The 19565-nt window shown below is 39.4% G+C and overlaps 1 protein-coding gene and 1 long non-coding RNA gene across 2 annotated transcripts in view; both read left to right on the forward strand.

Annotated features, from left to right (window-relative positions):
* nrg3b (neuregulin 3b) overlaps nucleotides 1–16321 on the forward strand; it is a 122349-nt gene extending 106028 nt beyond the window's left edge. Inside the window, exons 7-9 of the mRNA XM_088001027.1 lie at nucleotides 1626–1735; nucleotides 8663–8845; nucleotides 15063–16321. Coding sequence (XP_087857153.1) covers nucleotides 1626–1735; nucleotides 8663–8845; nucleotides 15063–15798 — 1029 coding nt within the window. The 3' untranslated portion in view covers nucleotides 15799–16321. The remainder of the gene's footprint in view (nucleotides 1–1625; nucleotides 1736–8662; nucleotides 8846–15062) is intronic.
* The window catches only part of LOC148153727 (uncharacterized), a 239395-nt gene that overhangs the window by 158772 nt on the left and 61058 nt on the right, over nucleotides 1–19565 (forward strand). The window lies entirely within an intron of this gene.

Genomic DNA, 19565 nt, shown 5'->3' on the forward strand with positions numbered 1-19565 from the left:
CACAAGTGGCATACAAAAAGACAAAAAGCCAGATAGGAGGGAACAAGCGAAATGGGTTGCCGCGTGCAGGTCTGCCATTGTTTGCCACAAGCTATTTATTTTATCCCCTGACATAGATATCATCCTGCAGGAAACTTTGCCGAGGCAATTGTCTCAGAAAGTGAAGCATTCTCCACCCGCGGGGTATATGAGAGGGTGGTCGAAATTATGCTATTTTGCTGCACAACTGGTGAGCAGTGTTAACAGCTCCCTGTGGGAGTCGGTGTAAGGGGAGGGAAAAGGGGGCTTATCAGGAGCAGGAGCCCCCCGAACCAACTCTAAGTCACATGCAACCACTTTAATGGCACACGGTCGGACAGAGAGAAAGACGGGGCAGCTCAGGATGTACTGTAATGAGAATAACAGAATTATCTGAAGACTTTACAAAGGGATTCTTGGGGCATCCGTGACTGCCGTGCTTGAGCTGTGACTGTGGCCTGTTGTAAGATAATGGTGTGAATTCTGATAAGAATAAAGGTTGAGAATTAAAGGAGGGAATTTCTAAGAAAGCTATTAATGTAATCTCATGTTGGATTAATTCTTGAGAGTAGCAGAAGTGCTGCGAGGGCCAGCGGGAAGTTTATGCTTGCATTGCCGCCCCACTCCTCTTAATCAGCAGTTCAAAATGTAATTAAAGACCCTGCCTGACTGAGTCGGGAAACATCAGCAAGAGAACATTCTCCACCTGATAGACTTTAGTTAAGCCACGCATGCAAATAATTAACAGTGTTTAAAAGGCATTTTGTGTCACCAGATTTGGTATTTGAAGCTTCTGTGTATTTTTAGGTTTGTATTTCTGTCTGTATTTACTCTGTTTTGTTAGTAATTACTTCCTGTATTGCACAATTGACGGAGTCCCGTCTCTGTGTCTGAGCTCCATGCTCTCCCCTGCGCTCTCTCATCTGCTCACTAACTCACCAGTCTAAAATAGTTGTTGGTTTTCTCAGTCAGGGTCTAATCCTTTGTTGTTGTTACCAGCTTGTTTTTTTTTTTTTAAATGTCCCTGAGTGTATTTACTATTAAAATCAGTTCTCCATGTGCGTCTCTCACCCTTGTCTTTGTAAGTCCTGAACAACACTGACTCATTGTGTTATTTTCAATCTGCTAATAAGTAATTACGATTTTTTTTTTGCCTTTAAAATGCAGAAATTTACACATTTCCTTAGCAGTAGTGTTGCATTTAAAGTGACCATTCTGTGTGTAAGACACTTTGTGTCTAATTGGGAAGGATGGTTAGGGTCGTTGTTCATTTTGAAGTTCCACTTGCAAGTCAGCCTTAATTTCATGGTTGATGTCTGTGAATGTTGCTTTAATACTTCGATATAACGTTCTGTCCTCACAATGCCATCTGCTTGGTCAAATGCCCCAAAAAACAGCCCTCCATTCTTCACAGTAAAGATGGTGTGTGCAGGCCTGCAAAGTTCCCCATTTCATTTCAAATTTAGTCTAAACATATCACAGGACATGCCTTCAGAGTCACGTGTGGGGAAGTGTGGTTTTTTTTTGTTAACATGGTGTATGTAAATATCTGGCTTCAACTGTTATATTTTGTCTTTTACCATTGTTTTTTTTTTTTGTCCCTGCAGGGCTGCGGCTCTCACGGATCGTCTCTTAAGGGCAGCAGCGTGGCACCAGGCTCTTCCACAGTCACCCCACCTATTCTGAGCAAAGCGCTGTCGAAAGGGAAATGCTTCAGGTGAAAATATGACATACTCTTATTGCCTGCCCCGTTTCATATCTTTCTCAGTCCGTATCGAAATATAAGAGGCAGCCAAGTGAGAACTTTAATCAACCCGGCAATATGATATAATAAATGGGCTTCCAAATAATAAACAGATCATTTGTTAAAGGAGAAACATCTTAGAAGGATTTATGAAGATTATAAATGGGAGCAACTGTGGTGGTTTATTTCTCAGATGCATTGCCAACTAGATGAGTAGTTTTGTTTTTTTTCCTTTATAGGACGGTTCATTGGTTCAGATAGTTTGATCATTTAAATATGCAAACATACTTTTAAAGATGCTACTTTATAGACTTTTACTTTTAAATATTCTTGGAAGATTCTTTATATGCTCCAATATGCTTATTGGAATTTTATGTGAACAGCACAAAGTACTGCAGAAGTGAAATGAAAATGTTCTCAGCATTTCAATTTAATTTGCTGAAGTCAACATTTCACAGAATCACCTCTCTCCATGATTAGGGCTACAAGTCTGTCAGGTTACGTCTCTACCGTTTTACTATTTAACAAAATGACTAGAGGTCATTCAGGCTGGATAAAGACAATATGTGAAAATCAAGTTTCAGGTCTTCAATTTAATTTAGATTTTGACTTTTGTCTCACACACACACAGATGTTCAGGATTTCTGCAAGATCTGAAAATGTCTAAAAAGTCTTAAGTACAACCGTTTTGTTTCTAGGCATCTCAAATCTGCTCATGTCTTTTATGTTGTGGCTTTTCCTGATGCAGGGAAGCAACAAGCCCTGTGGAAAGGATATTCAACTTAAAACTCACCTGATAACATATACAGGCCAAACTTTTTAGGATTTTTAAAATTGAAGACGATGTATTATCTTCGTTGCGCTTCACATGAATCCACTACTTATCGCATTAAATTCTAATAAAACACACTGTAGTTTGTGGCTGTAACTTGACAAAAAGTGAAAAGGGCCATCAATACTTTCATCCTCGGGGACGAGCAAATATATGAAGTTCTGAACAGTGAATGACCCGAAATTCCCCATTTCATCTCTCTATTGGAGGGAGATTAAACAAATTGACAACATTTTTGCTACAAGCAAAATCTCTGCGTCGGCTTTGCTTTGTGATCACAGCAGACAGAATCAGATGCTCCCGTTTAAAATGCTCAGGGGAGCCCAGGAGTGCGGGTATGCAGCGTGCTGCAATAGCCCCGTCTGTAATGTTCACAGACAAGTTACACTTCCTCTGATGATATGGGCACACTTCGAGAGCTAAAATGCATTTAGAATCACAAGTCTTAACACGGCTTATTTTTCCTGTAGCGGTTGCAAGTTTATTTTTTTTTTTATTTTTTTTTTCCTATGACAGAAAAATCTATGGTAAATATCTACCTGGAACAGATAACCCTTTCGGAGTCGTGTGGTATATCCACGCGTTTATATAAAGCATCATTACTTCGGGGCTTTTCAGTGTTTTTAGCTGCGGCACTTGTGGAGAAGCCGCAGTGATGAAAGGAAGCAGTGTCTGGAGGGGGGCAGGAGGATGCGCTAGTCAAAGATTGTGTGTCCAGACAGTGAGAGTTTTTACAGGTCTGCTAGACAATGGTGACAAAGCTCACTGTGGAGCAGTTGTGCTGTGTTTTAATGGACCAGCGGCATGTCACAGAGGAAAGTTTTTTTCTTTTTTTCCGCTCTCTTTCTGAAAGGTCGTTATGTGTTGCTGCAGGGACACTGCCAACACCTTCTGGCTTTTCCCCCGTCAGTGTGGTACTATGGCGGTGTCTCATGAAGGGCAGCTGACAGTCAATCATCTGTTCAGATGGTTCTCTGAGCCTGTGGAGGCAGGGGAGAACTAGTCTGTGATGGATGATGTTGAAATGCTTTCAGCTATTGACCTGAAAAACTGGACCACATTGTGAGCTATCAGGAGAAACGCGCCATAAAAACATGTCAATATGGCCCCCCCCATCAATAATACGGCAAATGTTTACCTGTGTGTCAGAGGCTTATCACTGGGCACGGGCGTGTGCAGGTTGACTCGCTTGTTTGAAAGCACGCTGCATCTGTTGAGCTGGGACTTGGCCTCGGCAATTTAGATATCACCAAAAAACACCTGTGGCCTCCTCTCTGACCACGACGAATCAGCAATCACGCACAGGGGGCTCCACGAGCAAACGCAAGCAGGGGAGCTCGATTTGTGGCCGCAACGCTGTACGCTCTAAATTATCATAAAGTACGCCGATTTAGCTTGGCATTAAAACATCTTTACAGTAAGCCATATCCATATGGCGTAAGCTTTAACAGATGGCATGCTGTAGAAATCTACGAGCCAGGAGAATCCGGCAGAGGTTTCAGTCGAACAAGGAATGGATGGCACCCTGTAAACACGCTAAGATTTCAGGAGACAGCTCTGACTTGGAAGTAAATGGACAATAATAAGACAGCTGCAGGTATGCTGCACACCCCCCGCCCCCCAAAAAAAAAAAAAGTCTCTGCCAAAGCAGGATATTTATCATAGTAGAGATTTAATTTTTCAGAATGCTGTAGCATTTATCTGGAGCATGCATCATAACAGTACATTATATCGAACCATCATAGTACAGATGTCAAAGCCCAGAGCATGCAGTAAGATGAAGAATACATAAGTCAAACTTTGTCAGGTAAGCAATTACCTGAACCACTCCTCTCCAAAGAAATGTAGGAGTTGTTGGCTGAAGGCCCACCTGATTGTTCTTTTTTTTTCTTCTTGTATTGTAAGATTGTATGTCACTACAGACGTTCATTCATAGTCAACTAATATTAAAGTGAGAAGACATTCAGCACGTGACCCTGGAACAAGACTCTGGCAGTCTACGCACACGGGGTGCCTCATCTTACTGCTACGCAGGACCTCACACCTGCTTGTTCTTTGTCAGCGTCAATTTACCAACAGATAAATATGAAAAGTGAAACTTCATACAGTGCCATTTTAAGTCATGCGTGAGAGTCGCAGCGCAAAAATAAAGCTCCTGAGACAAAGCTTGAGAATTCAAACACTCAACAATAATACCTGTTTCTCCGTCTTCACCTTTATGCCTGGATGGTCTGATCATCTGTACTGGCCACACCTGCGCTGAAGCAGTGAAAGCTCACCGAGTTGTGAGCAGGTTTTTGCTCGACGCAGTGACAAACCACTTTAAGGTGTTTACAAGCTGTTGAAACGGGAGTTTTGAGTGACATTACACCATTACAGCATTGGATTTGAAAGGGCTTCTAAATGTTAGACCAAAACCCTCATTTTCAAGCCATCCATCCATCTATCTGTTGTCTATACCTGCAGGGTTGAGGCCCATCTCTGTCACACCCTGGACAGATTGCACACGTCCTCACTTAAGGACATTTTTTTACGGAGATCAGATAACCTGACAGTCGTGTGTTTGGCATGTTGGAGAAAGCTGGAGTACCCAGAGAGAACCCACCCATGCACTAGGATTCAACCCTAGGACCTTATTGGTGCACAACAACCAACTGTGCCAACATGCAGCCCATTTTCAAGGCAATACTGTATTAAAAAATGGCATTTTCCAGTGGTACTATTTTAAATCAACATTTTTGCACAGCTCACATCTTTTCTTTGTCCTCAAAATTTCATGCAGTGTCTCACAAGAAGGCAAGAAGTTTGCTGTGGTGGAACTGAAAGAAACCCGAAGTGCTATCATGACTGAATTATTAGAAAACTGTGGAAAGTAGGCTAATCAATTCCTTAAATCAGCCACTGAGCTTGAGTTTTTCCACATACTGAGAAGAAAACCTCGTGAACATTAGGAGTGCTATTCTGTGTGGGTGTTTCCTGCTGGTTTTGTGGAGATCGGTGTTTTTCCCTGTTTATGTGTCTCACCGTTTCAAGCTCAGTTCAGGTCGTTTGTCACACGCTGCTCCCCCTCAGTCTGTCGCTCCTCTCTGCTCTTCTTCAATAAGCAGAGTAAATGCATAAACAGTGAGAGGAACTGGTTAATTTACGGGCAGCCGTTCTGTCGCAGCAAAGCTTCTTCGGAGTAAGTGAGCTTTTGATTAAATGCAGAGACGGGCAGCTCTCTGTCTGTTTCAGACTTCGATATTTTCAGGATTTTATCCACTAGGAATATTTCTAATAAAGCACTTTTTTTTTGCCTTACTTTCAGTTCATTCTAATTAGAAAATAAGCTTGCAGACGGTTAACAATTCCCCATGATTCCACATTATTTACGTCGGTTTCCTGAAACGTTTGATAGAAATATATGAGGTGCAGAACTGACTGATATTTGCTCATTGTTCCAAAACCACAAACATCATGAAAATAGCCATATGGCAGCTGCTGTGTTGCACAAAAAGAGACACATTAACTTTTAAAGAGGTACACTGTAAAAGTTCTTATTATACCACTTAATCTTTCCCACCTAATATTCTGCTACACCAAAAAAAAAGTATTTTATTAGGACTTTGTGATTTGATTTCTTTTTAATAAAAATTTATACAGGTGTGCAGTTTTATGAAGTCTTATTTTTTGACACCCCTATTTATATATATATATATATATATATATATATATATATATATATATATATATATATATATATACATATATATATATATATATATATATATATATATATATACATATATATATATATATATATATATATATATAAACCCAGTGCCATAAAGTCACCTAAGAGTAGACAGTGCCCCCCTCTCTATAGATATATTTGATCTGTGAAGACTTCACCGTTTTTGAACTTTAGTGAACAAACGGGAAACGTGAAGACCAGTGAACTTTTTTTTTTTACCTTGAACATCAAGTAGCAGTTCAGATCAAAGCACATACATGTGTTAGAATGACCCAGTCAAAGTAAATTGTGTTATGGATTTGAGGTAAGATTTGAAACGTGGTCTTCACTTGTATCTTCCCTTCAATCTGAGTTTGAGTTTTGGCCAAAATTTGCAGTCCTTTGATAAATGCTGGCAAAAAAAATTTTTTGTCTATTTTTCAACTGAGCTCTGCTTGGTCATGTAAATCCCTTTCTATTGGAAATAGATGGTTGTAAAAGATTTCAATGTAAAGGGGATTTTAATTTAAAGACAAACACAAACTAACTCCAAAATGTTGTTTTAGGCTCGCCTGCCATGCCGGTTCTGACCCAGTTATTTAACTTCAGAATCATTATAGTAGCAACAGTAAGACATGGTTTAGCAGGAATCCTTACATTTTCAAATCTAACTCTAATATTAACTCAGGTTGAATGTTGTGGTCCTGTACACAAAAGACACAGTTTGTATAAGATGTATCCACACTCGCATATTACAAATACAATACAAAATGTAAAACTGTGTAAGATATTTTTAATTTACCTTGACATTGTTTTTTTTTTTTGTTTTTTTTTTACTGCTACGGAGACTAAGACGTGTTTTGAACTAGGCCACCTACTGTGCTCTGAAAAAAAATTAAAACAACTCGCCTAGAAAAAAAAAAACGTGGCTTCCATCATCATTCATCACCGGGAGATCTGTGTCTCAACACCCCAGAATATAGCAACACAGTTCACTGAAAGAGGAAGTTTACATTTATCCTTCATGTGTTCCTGTTGTGCTATTCAGTGTGTGCTTTCGGCTGAGTGAATGAAAATAGGGGTTTGTTAGTCAGACAGTATAGAGGCGATCCACAACAGAGTATTTAGTGTAATGAATTTAACCCAAATGAATTTTACTTGAATTATCGCCTGAAGACAAAACAAAATCTCAGATTGACAATAGTAAAATGGTTGCCTACTGCACATTAGCATAAATAAATTTGATCAGAAATCATCTTCAGGAAAATGCTGTATGTCCTTGTAGTTTGTAGTTTTTGTACTTTACAGTCCTGCTCAGGCGTGCATTGTCTTTGGTCGACTTTTTGTACAAAACGAAAACAATATGGAATTCACTATTAACACTATTAAAACAGTGGCATGAAAAGCTTCAAGGCAGCAGATTAAATAGGCCATGACAAATTTAAAGAGAAAAATGTATGCAACCCGAATACAGAGGTCCAAACAAATGGAACCCAGGGAAATTAAAAGAACATTTTTTTTATCACTTCATGCTCCTTGTGTGTGCGTGTGGTGGTTTAAATGCACCTGCTTCTGTGTTTACATGTCGTCTGAGTGTGCGCGTGTGCATGTCTGTATATTTGTATGCATTTTGCCCAACACCTCGCAGGGACCGGCTTCTGTCAAGATTAGACCTGTTTCACTCCATCAAACCGCAGGAAGAAAAGATTAACCTGAACTTTGAACACGACAGAGCTGCCACTGACAAGGATTTCTTTTTATTTCTGCGCATACATAAAACGCCTGCCGTATGAAGGCGCACGTCTAAGCGGCGTGCGGGCTTTGTGTATCTCATTAATTACAGTTTAATGCATCAGCAGCTAGCAGCGACTAATTCAAATGGAAGGTGTGTTTATCTTAATTATTTTTGGTAATGCAGAAACAAATATTTACAGCTCTATGTAGAAGGAGAAATAAATACAGTTGCATGTTCAGAATCATTCAACAATAATTGATTTTGAACTTAAAAGTTTCAACCATGAGTTATTTCTTTCAATGAAATGTATAAATCTGTGATTATTTCATATTTATAGATGCTTTAATGCACATACTTTTTAGATTTTACGTGACAGAAATGCAGCATACTTCACATCAACCAAGACAGATCAATAATAATAATATTTCATTTGTAAAGCTCTTTTAAAGACATTCAAAGACGCTGTGGAGTAATAAAGATTAAAAGCAACAATGTCAACAGCGAGCAATAAAGGGAATTTTAGACATTAAAAGCAATCAAGACTTAAACATGACATTGCAAAAGTAGTTTTAGCTTGTGATTTTAAAAAGCCTTTTTTTTTCTTTTGCTTTCTGATTGCAGGAGTAGTTCCCTTTCACTCAGCCCAGCCCAGCAGCGAAGAGAGGTCAACCACTTCAGGACCCCACCCATCTCCAGAGGGAAGCACAAAATATCCACAAGCCTAATAGACAGCAGCAGAGTGACCGGGCATGTCTACAAACACCTGCAGGAGGACGAGTCAACAGACATGGAGCCCATAAGAAGGTATTTCTCTCCTTTTTGTTAGTTTCATCATTCTTGTTTGATCCTGAAGGAGAAAATTCCCTCTGCCCGTCTTTGGACCGGGGCCACATAATCGGTTCAGTGGCACAGACCTCTGGACTAAGTGAGGTTAAGCTGTTGTGGCGGAGAGAGGACTTTGGGAGAAATTAGTCTGCAACTGTAATAGTCGGTTCAAATCTACAGACTATCCTCAGAAAGCCGATCCAAAGAGATAAATGAATATGCCGTGCCCTCATTCAGCTCAGTCTGCCGTTATTAATTTGGAGAAAACACTTGATTCCAAATCCTCAGCCACATCGCGGTGCTGAGGAAGATATGAGCCGAACTCTAATCCGTCTTACAGATGCCACTGGGCCGCTCGCATACGAACGGAGTTGTTTTATCTGTCTTCTTAAAACAGCATAACAAAACTAATTACCATATCATTCACAGATTCAAATTCGTTTCAAACTGTGCACAGTGGCTCTTGGTTTGCATCTCAGTGAAATTATTTATTTTCAGTTGTTTTTTCTTCCAAGTAGAAAAATTAGACAACTGTTGAACAGAACCAACACTGCATTTTATTACAGTCCTTTGAAAAAAGATTTTGAATTTGTACACATTTAATCCCATTAATTAATAAGTAGGATAAGGTAGTTGTAGTTGACTGTATGAAGTGCCATTAGACGACATGTCTTATGAGTGGGCACTATGCAAGTAAACTTTCCTGCAAGTATGTTGGGGCAGAGCTTTACTCTCTACCAGCTTTGCACATCTAGACGCTGAATATTTTTGGCAATTCCTCTTTGGAAAATACTGAAGCTCAGTCAGACTGAAAGGAAAAACTCAAATTTCAAGTTTGCACCAGATTCTCAATTGTACTTAGTTCTGGACTTTGATGGGACTATTTTAAAACATGAAAAGTCTTTGATCTAAACCCTTCCATCATAGCTGTAGACATGCAGTATGATGAGGGTCATTGTTAAATGGTCTCGCATCCCAGTCTCCAGCTTTCATATCCTTCCTGAAGAAGATCTCATCATAACGCTGCCGCTAAGATGTTTCACATTGAGGATCTTGGGTAGGAGGATGTGAGGTGAAGGTCTTTGATTAGTCACAGCATTTTGAATGTACAGTATATAAAATGCTGATGTAAAAATGTTACATTTTAGTCACCCCCAATTGACTTGTGGCAAACTGCTAATTGTTTTTTACTCTCAAAAATCGCTTTCCTTTTGCCACCCCTCCATAAAGGCTAGACTCTTGGAGCGTCCCACTAATAGCGGTCTTCTAAACAGATCCTCCCTGCAGAGTGGTGGATTTCTACGGCTCCTGCAGACTTATGGGTCTCTTGGGTCATTCTTTGATTGATGCTCTCCTTATTTGGCCTGTCAGCTTATGTGGAAAGCCATGACTTGGTAGTTTTGGAGCTACTCTTTGGATGTTTTGGGATTAAGCTGGATTAGACAGTTATCTGAGAGATAGGCACAGATTGGGATATTATTTTATAACTTCCAGAAAGGAGTACTCATAATCAGCTTTATTGGCCAACTTTGTGCACGCAACAAGAAAACATCAACTAATTTTTTTTTAAGAGAATATGTGCGTGTATACAGCATAACTACACAAGAAGAAGACGAGGTTGAACTGAAAAGATGCGCAGTGTTCATTCCCAGCAGAGTAGCTGTGCACTGTGGCTCTTAAGTGTTCATCAGCCTCAGGTGAGGAATTGTCTCAGTGGTGGCTGGTTTTTTGGAAATCAAGGTAAAAACCTTGAAGGCTAAACAGTTTGTGTCCAGGATGTGTGGGTGTGTCTGCAGACATGTTGGCCTGGAGGCTCCAACAGACTCTGGCGAACTTCACTCGGCGCAACTCCGGGTGCTCAAGGCAAACTCAAAGCAGGGATCCATACAGTGCAAAGGTAAATTAAGGCCACGTATCCGTACTCGGAGTCGGTCAGTAAGCTGGTGGGTCACATCGAACTGTTTTGCATGCGACACCACAGTAGTACAATGGTAATAAAGTTGAGAGTCGGTGCCATCCTGTGGATGTAATTGAATCAAATTTCAAAAAATCATCTCATGGCTAAGATTAGAAAATTGAAGAACTTGAATGATACATCAGTGAGGGGAAAAAAATATAGTTGGGTACGGATGAGGCAGTGCTGCTACCCAAGTGGAGCTGTGGGAAAATGAAAGAATTTGCCACAATGTAGGAAATCAGCACTGTTTTTTCTACGGGACATAAAATGTCTAAACTATTGCTGGTAATGAGAAAAAACAGGAAAAAGTACGAGGGATGCGACTACTTTGTGAGACATCTTGGATCTTCCCTGTGCTTATCAGAATTATGAGGCAGGGCAGCCAGTTGACCTGTTTTGATGCACATTATCAGAGATTGGATCCGTTTCAGGTTGGATTAAAAACAAAGCAAGCTTCTGGCAGAGTCGCCTCACATCAGTTAGCTATCTGGAGACTTAAACAAGTTTCAAAAGTAGAGTCTGATCATCTTCCTAACTGGCACGCATTCAAAGGAGTCAAATCAGTGACACGTTTGCTGTCAAAGAGGCAATATTTGCCCAGTGTGCTCAAGGAGAGAAGGGATTTTATTAATGCAAACAAAGCTGTTCAGAATGATTGTTGCACAGCAGCTCTCAAACCTGCAAAAATATTGATTTCCTTCTAGTCGTTGAGGTACACACTTTCCAAAGTATATTTCTGTATACCGTCAGGCATCATCTTTTCTTTAACAGTCACTCTGAGAACGTGTAATTGTTCCAGCTTTTATTTACAGAGACAGCGAAGAGCACGTGTAGGTGCAAATAACAGTCCTGGTTAGCATATAGCTCAAAATACAAAACAACAAAACCTGAGAAATGTCTAATTTACTGTCGTCGAGCGAAACTGGAGCAATGACACCGTTAACAGATCCGTCTGTCATTAAAACAGCGGCGTCTCCCCCGTGTATTCCCCGCACTTAAAAGAGCACAGCGATGTTCCTATTAGCGAGCCATCCTGACTGAGCGTTTCAGCGACTTGTAAGATACTGCGCAAAGCTGCCAAACTCTTTATGTGACCTATTTCCATAATTTACATTTTTAAACAAAGCTCCGTGGAGCCTGCCAGGCGGCTTGTGTTGGGGAAGAGACCCTCCAGGAGTCATTTCCCCCTCTAAACAGACACTAAGAGATGTGCACACACTCTTCCCCCGAATAACAAACTAATAAAGAAACTAATGAGGAATATTTCTGCTTGTTTTTTTTTTTTTTAAATCACAAAGGAAAACTCTGTTAGCGGTAGGCAATTAACTCTTACACACATTTTCCAAACGGTTTGAAAAAAAAAAAGTAAGAAGACTTATCATCCTCTTTGGGACGTGACAGCATTTGTACAATTAAACAACTTGGATATTATTATGCACTGATGAATCTATTCCAGGTTAATCTTCTCAGATGCAGCTGAACCAGATATTTAAGTGCAGTGCACTCTGTTAATAAAAAACACATTTATTTATTTTTTCTTAATATCTGTCGTTAAATTCATTAAAACATTTCTTGTTTTAGACGAGTGCAGATTTCTGTTTGCTAAATGCTAGAGTAACGAGAGAGATTTAATGAAATTCAAAGGTTCACATACATTTCCTTCATATTCTGTAGAATTACCTTTTAAATTGTTTGACCTTATTGGTCAACATTTCTCGTATCCTACTATAAAATGCTCACAAATATTTGCAGGAACTTTTTTCCTCCTTACTGCACTGTGTTTACATATTTTCTGCAGAACTGAGGACACAGATTTGGTTTTTGTTCATTTGTAACATCCATTTGTGCTCAAGCTTTAATTCCCTCACTGCTTCAGCAGTGGCTTCTTTATTGTTGAATTGGTGCAGTACTTTAATTTTAATAAAGAGACCAACATTTCTAGCCATAAATCTTTCTGATATTTAGACCTATTTTTTAAAATGTCTTTCCATGCTGCCTCAGAGGGAAGAACTACGTCTGATGTCTCCTTAAAATCCATTCACCATTGAATATTGTGCATTAGCCCATCAGAAGCTTGTCATCATTAACTGGGATTTTCCAAATTGTCTAAAGGCATAGAAATCTTAGTCTGTGTAAACATTCTTTTCTTGGAGAAAGTTATGAAAAGATGATATCTTATTAGCTTTGCAGTAATAAATCTTTTTGTACCTTTGATCCAAACATCGGGTTTGCCTCCTTTTGGCTTAAAAATGACCTATTTCTCAACTTACGAGCCACACATCAGCAAGCTCACCGGCCCCTCCCCCCCCACACCTCTCCTCCTCAGCCTCCTCATCTCCCATGTTGCCATGGATACACCCTCTCATTTCTGGAAATGAGAAACAGGAGGCGGAAAGGAGAATGAGCGAGGTGGGGGCGGGGGGACGCGGGGACAGGAAAACGACTGGGCAGAGATGATGAGAGGAGAGAGGAGTAAAGATGGAGGCAACAAAAAAAAAAAACAGATAGGGGCAAAGATGGCAAACAAACACGAGAATACTCTTCTGTGTTTTCCATTATGTGGCAACAAATCCCCGCAGTCAGTTTTATTATCCAGTGTCAAAACATTTACCCGTTGCAGACCGGGATGGAACTGAAGTCAAATTCGCCGTGGGAGTTATTTTTAGATATGTTTTGATCCGACGGATTTACCTCCAGCTTGCATTTGTCCTTATTATACCAAGAAGGGAGTGAGAAAGTAATTCAATTATTTAAACTCGGTTATGCCACAAACAGCCTCAGAAGGCTGACAATAACACTGACTGTCCCCTTAGGCTGCAGCAATATTAACTCTCATGTGCAAATACACAGAAATTCACCCACTTGACTCTTGATAAGTTTCTTTACGCCACCCGCTTTTCCAAACTTTCCACTGCTCTGGGAACCTGCAACAGACCTGCGTCACTATTTCCAAAAAAAAAAAAAAAAAAGATGCCAGTGATGGGGAAATATCAGACTCTCATGTAGGCCCGTTTTTGCCCTAAATGTTAAATTGAAGACCTGTCAGAGGAAGTGTAATGAGCCTCGGCTTTTAAAGTAAAACTAGAGCACAGTGATGTGTGTACAACATGTTCATGTGCATATCTACAGCAGCCAGGGTAAGGAATCCAGCTGCTCTGCTGCTGGAGCCTTTAAACTTTGATAAGGCGCACCAGGCAGTCATAAGAGAATGGATTTCTCAGTTAAACATTTATCCAGTAACAAACAAGGCTGCTCATGCTGAGGATTATGAATAATTAGTCAAAGATTATGCAAGAACAATAACTAAATAATAATAATTATGTTGGTGCAAGTTTGTTTTGTTTTTTTTCCTGTGGAAATGCATTAAAATGTAAAACACACATGGTTGCTGCATTTGTGTCTTTATGTTCTTTATTAAACAGTTTTTTTAATTACTTGTAGCAACAAAATCCCTCGGATAAAAACGATAACATGCGACAAAAGTAGTCATGCTCATCGACGTCTCCATAGTGTGTCATGTCGTAGTCAAAAATGTTTATTTTTCAGTGGCAAAAGTCAAAGATGCAAAGCAGAAAAGTGTGGTGGGTATTTGTGTCGATATCTAAAATACAAAGTTTATGTTTGTATCTCCACCATTTGCAGAAGTACTGCAGAAAGTCTTAGGCTGCGTCTCTACCAGCTTTTCTCATCTAGAGAATGAAGCTTGTTTCTTGCAGTGGGCATGATGCTGTCCCCATCATGTGTCACGAAAAGAATAGTGTGGCAAAAAAGGTCAATTTTGCTCTCACTTGTTTGTGGGAAAATGCTAACAGGACAGATTATGGCTTTCTTTCAGAAATAGTTTTCTTCTTTTCAACCTTTTGTAAAGGTCAGATTTTTTTTTTTTTTTTTTTTTGTTATTAAAACTGTCTGTCCTGTTTCCAGATTGTCCACAGTTGTCATGCCCCCCTCTGACTGCTCCTGTAATTATTCTCAGTTTAGGTGACCTCTGTTTACTGAAGGTAACCAGAACTTTATTTAGGCACAGCAAAGTAGAAGGGACTGTTTTCAAATATGTAATTCCCTTCCTCTTCACAACTGTCCACTGTTTTGTGTTGTTTTATCAAATACAATCCCAATGAAATGCATTATAATGTGAACACGAACGGTTCAAGAGAAATGTCTACTTTTGCAACACACTGTCAATGCCTTCCACTCTTATTCACATGCTGTCCTGTTTGCTCCCTCTTTTGCCCAAAGGTGCGACTCGGCCAGCAGAAAGGTCGGCGCGCTCCTCACCAGGACCGCTCTTGCAAACACTACTGCCAGAAAAGGATGGACTGAGGTCCCATGCACCCGCCTGGACAAGGGAACCACTTTCCTGCCACACTCCCTGCGTGCTCGCTCTGTGCCCATCATCCCGTCACTCCAAGCATTTGACCCCGAGGCCGAACCTGCTCGCACGAGCGACCGGAGCCACGCGGGGCTCCTAAAGTGGCAACCTGCGCCGTCGGGGGAGCTGGCGAAGCCCGCCGGCAGTCCTCCCCCTCCATCTGGGAACGTCTGGTTAGAGACGGACATTTCAGCCCGCAGCGCCAACCCCCCTGTTGTCACACGTGCTCTGCTGGAATCTGAGAAGAAGGCTTCCTGCTCTGTTGAGTTCACAGAGGAAATCGTGCGAGGTTTAAAGCAGAAAAGCCTCTCCAGCCAGGAGGAAATGTACGGATCTCACAGCGAGAGCCAACGCGGTGGCACAAACACTCTGGGGGCTGAGACTGAGCCGGAGTCTGACGGAAAAGGTGTCCAATATTTAGCTGGAGCTGCGCACACGGCGAGTGGAACCAGCGTTGTGAAGGTGGAGGGCCAAAGAGAAGTCCAGGGACAGTGCCAAGGTCAGACATCTCTCGCAAACAGAAGGGCAAACAGCTTCCTGGCCACCAAAGGACCCAGCTGCAGAGGAACTGGAAACACTTATGCCAAGCCCTCTGCGAGCTGATTGGATTAACTTTGTAAAGCTTCAAAGACACCATTTCTAATAACTGGATACCTTTACTGGTGACTTGGGATGGCTAGACTGTGGGACCATCTGTGTGGCCACATGGACCAGTAACAGATGGCGATCAATTCTAACGGGAGATTAACAGAGCGAATTGTTGTTGAGATAAAAAGAGGGGGGAAAAAAAAAAAAACAAAGAAAAACTTGACACAAAAGACATGAAACCACAAAGAGACAAACAAACACACATTGTGAATAAACGTGACTCTATAAGAAAAACTAAAGCGTGACTCAAGTGGAAGCTTGATTTAAACAGTGTCATGAAGAAAAATCACTATTTAAAAAGAGCTTCTACTTAGAAACCAAAATAGTGTGTCATCTCTATGTTGTTTCTCTATTGTAAAGAAATGAAATTATATATGTCATATAATATATGTCATATAGGCGTATATATATTTGACATACAATTGTGACAAAATAAAGAATAAGATAACAGTGTTAATAAAGAGTTGTTTTTCATCTATTTCTTTACTCGATAATTTGATCATTTATAGTATTAGACAAATACACCATTGCAGAAAAAAATAGATTTTAAATATGATCACATATAAAGACTTGTGATGAAGAAAAATACACCGTTGACATTACTGGTTTTCACGTCAAACCAGAGGGTGTCTCCGTGCATTTTTCTTGTAGCGCCTTTGTCTTTGCATGTTAATCCCTTCTAATTTACACGTGCCTTGCATGAAAACTAGGAGTTCTAAGAGGCTTTACAAGTAAGTTATGGTGTTCACATATGCAATAATATGCAATTGTTTTACATTTATTTCACTGCTTCTCCACATTGCCAGTTGAGGTTGTGTAATTTCTGTTTGATTTCATCGTCACCTGTAATGTAACGGTTTTACATAGTTTACAGGTTTTACATATCAATTATGATCCGATTGGTTTTGCATGGGTGTCGCATTTAAATTATAGGTTTTATTCTAAGGTTTTCTCATAAGATTTAAGTGTAATTTACACATTTTGCATGAGAACTTAAGTAACTTAAGTGTTCTAACAAAAGCATTACAGCAATTTATTTTCATCACATGGGGATCATCTGCATGGACTTTGAATGCATTTCACTGGTTCCACATGAGTGTAAACTCAAATCAGGTTTCAGCAACAAAGTAGTTCAGGTGTTTGTACGACGATAAAAACACGATGCAAACACCAATCATGTTGGGAACAGCAAGCAAGCAACAAACATTACATTTTGTTAAATGCCACTATCAAAATCATTTGATGGCAATCATCTAATATTTTAATGAAGACTACAATAAACCAACGTTCTAGTTATTGTTACTCCAAGGCGGCTCTAAACAAGGAGGCGTTTAGCCTTGATTTAAAGGAGTTCTGTGCTTCAGCATCATTACTGTTTTCTGGAAGTTTGTTTCAGATTAGTGGAGGATAAAAACCAAATGCTGTTTCTCCATGTTTGGTTCTGATTCTGGGGATGCAGCGCAGAGTTGATCAGAAGACCTGACTGGTCTGGAAGGTTGACACAACGACAACTTCACTGGTCATCTGGACTTTATGGGAACATTGCATAACTTGTGTGCAGCCCACTAGTTTTCCCTCTTTTGGTCCAAAATATTTATAGGATTGACATGGGATTTACCTGCAAAAGCAGATGCAATTAATTGGTTGCACTTGGTTTGCAAATGTTGTTTTTGATCATCTGGGGCATAACACATTATTCCCGTGTTGCACTGGGATAAGACGTGCAAAATTCTAGTTCATGATATTCACTTATCACATGTTCTCAGATGTTTATTTAGGTTTGGGGTTTTTTATATACACACATTTTGCTTCTAAACAGCCTGACCTTCTGAGCTGACCTGGATCAATAAGGTTCTTCAATCTCCCAAAAGCTCTTTAAACACTATCACTAGACGTACAGTCTGTGACATCGTCCTTCTTTCTTAGAGATGGAAAAATAAACAGCAAATATTTTAGAGAAGAGCTTAATTTATTCATTGATTGTAGTATGTTGTTATGTAACTCTTGTCTGAAAAGTAGTCATATCTGGAGTAGATTTAACAGGCTGATGTAACAAACATACTAAATTTCCAAAGATTTCTGTTATGATTTTCTTCACCCACCCCCCAACACTGTGCAATAGGATTCTCTCTTTAGCCTCAAAATGTTGAATTTAAATGTATTAAACCAAACAATAAGAGAATGTGTGGGTGCTGTACTAAAAAAAAGTAGCCATATATTTTTGAAATACTGTCAGAAAGACAAGTATTGATTAAGATCGCTTTAAAATATTACAAGTCTGGATTCTTAGAGAGCAAGTTGCCTTAATAACAAAGGTTGATGCAGGAGGTTTGCTGCATTCTTCCAGCAGAGAAGAAAGCATTTATTCAAAGTTATCCTTTCATTTTTGCAGAAACTGACAGTTTTCACAGCCATAACATAACCTGGCATTATTCACATACTTGACATATAAACTGAGCAGGATAACGATTAGAGGCTGAACTATTGTGCTTGCTGTAAGTTCTCACCGATTGAAGAATAAATTTTGTTCATTTTTGCAACACATAAGGCTTTAAGAATATCCCTAAGCTGCAAAGGGAAAAGAAAGACCTTGTTCCCTGTGCCGAAGCCCGACAAAAGCCAGGAAGTTTGTGGATGGGAATGAAGCGCAGCTGCAAACAAGCTGGGTACAATTCTTTATTCATGCCTCATTGATGCCACATTCAATGTATCTCACATCCCTCACTTTCAGGTTTGCGGTGACTGCTGGCAAGGTGGGTCTTAGAGGATTTACAAATGGGTATTACTGTGATTTCTTCATAACTTCTCCGCTGAAGAAAACTGTCTTGAGTCTGTAAGAAGGTTTTTGTGGAGATTAAAATGAACTTCATTGATCCCTGAGGGGAAATGCAGCCAAGACAGCTGCAAAGCGCAGATAAAATTTCCATAAATATAAAATATTTTGTATGTTGAACGCAACAATATTGACTGCTGGTTAGAATTCCTAATTTTTCAGGATTTCTTTTTTTTTTTCATATTTACCAATTTGAATACTGTATTCACATTTGCTCACAAAAAGTAGGTTTGCTAAAAGCGCTGAGTGAGACATTAATGTGGAATTGACATAATCACTATTGCTAGTTTTAAAATCATATGCAAGTTATTAAAACAATAATAAAACTTTGAGAGGTTTATTTTGTTTTTGCTTGTGTTTTACACTCATGTATTGCAGATAAGGCAGATCAGACCACATTATACAAAAAGGCAAATAAATACAAAATAAATTGGTGATCACAAAGTAACTTTGATTTACCACATTGTGTGGAAACCTACCTTCAAGTTGACTATCAAAGACCTGTAATCCATACAATCAAGAAACAGATGACATAGCAGCTGTCTGACAGCATGAAGTAGGCAACACATGTCCTGTGAGTAGATCTGCTTTAAGGAACATTTAATAAATAAATAATATAGAATATATTTTGTAACAAATTTAGAAAGGTTTTTGAAAAAAAAAAAAAAAAAATATATATATATATATAAAATCATTTGGATCTTGACTGTAATAATTATTTTAGTAATACATTGCATTCATTCATAAAGTCAATTTTATTGCCAATAATAGACACGTATAAGGGCATGGTCATTATAATAAGAAAATACTAATGTAAATGTATTTCAGACTGTTTGCTAAAACCATGAAAAAAAATAATAAAAAAATCACAAGGGCATGTCAGACCTAG

Source organism: Poecilia mexicana, unplaced genomic scaffold, assembly GCF_051168715.1.
Source record: "Poecilia mexicana isolate PSO_F unplaced genomic scaffold, ASM5116871v1 scaffold_19, whole genome shotgun sequence".
In the NCBI taxonomy this organism is placed as follows: Eukaryota; Metazoa; Chordata; class Actinopteri; order Cyprinodontiformes; family Poeciliidae; genus Poecilia; species Poecilia mexicana.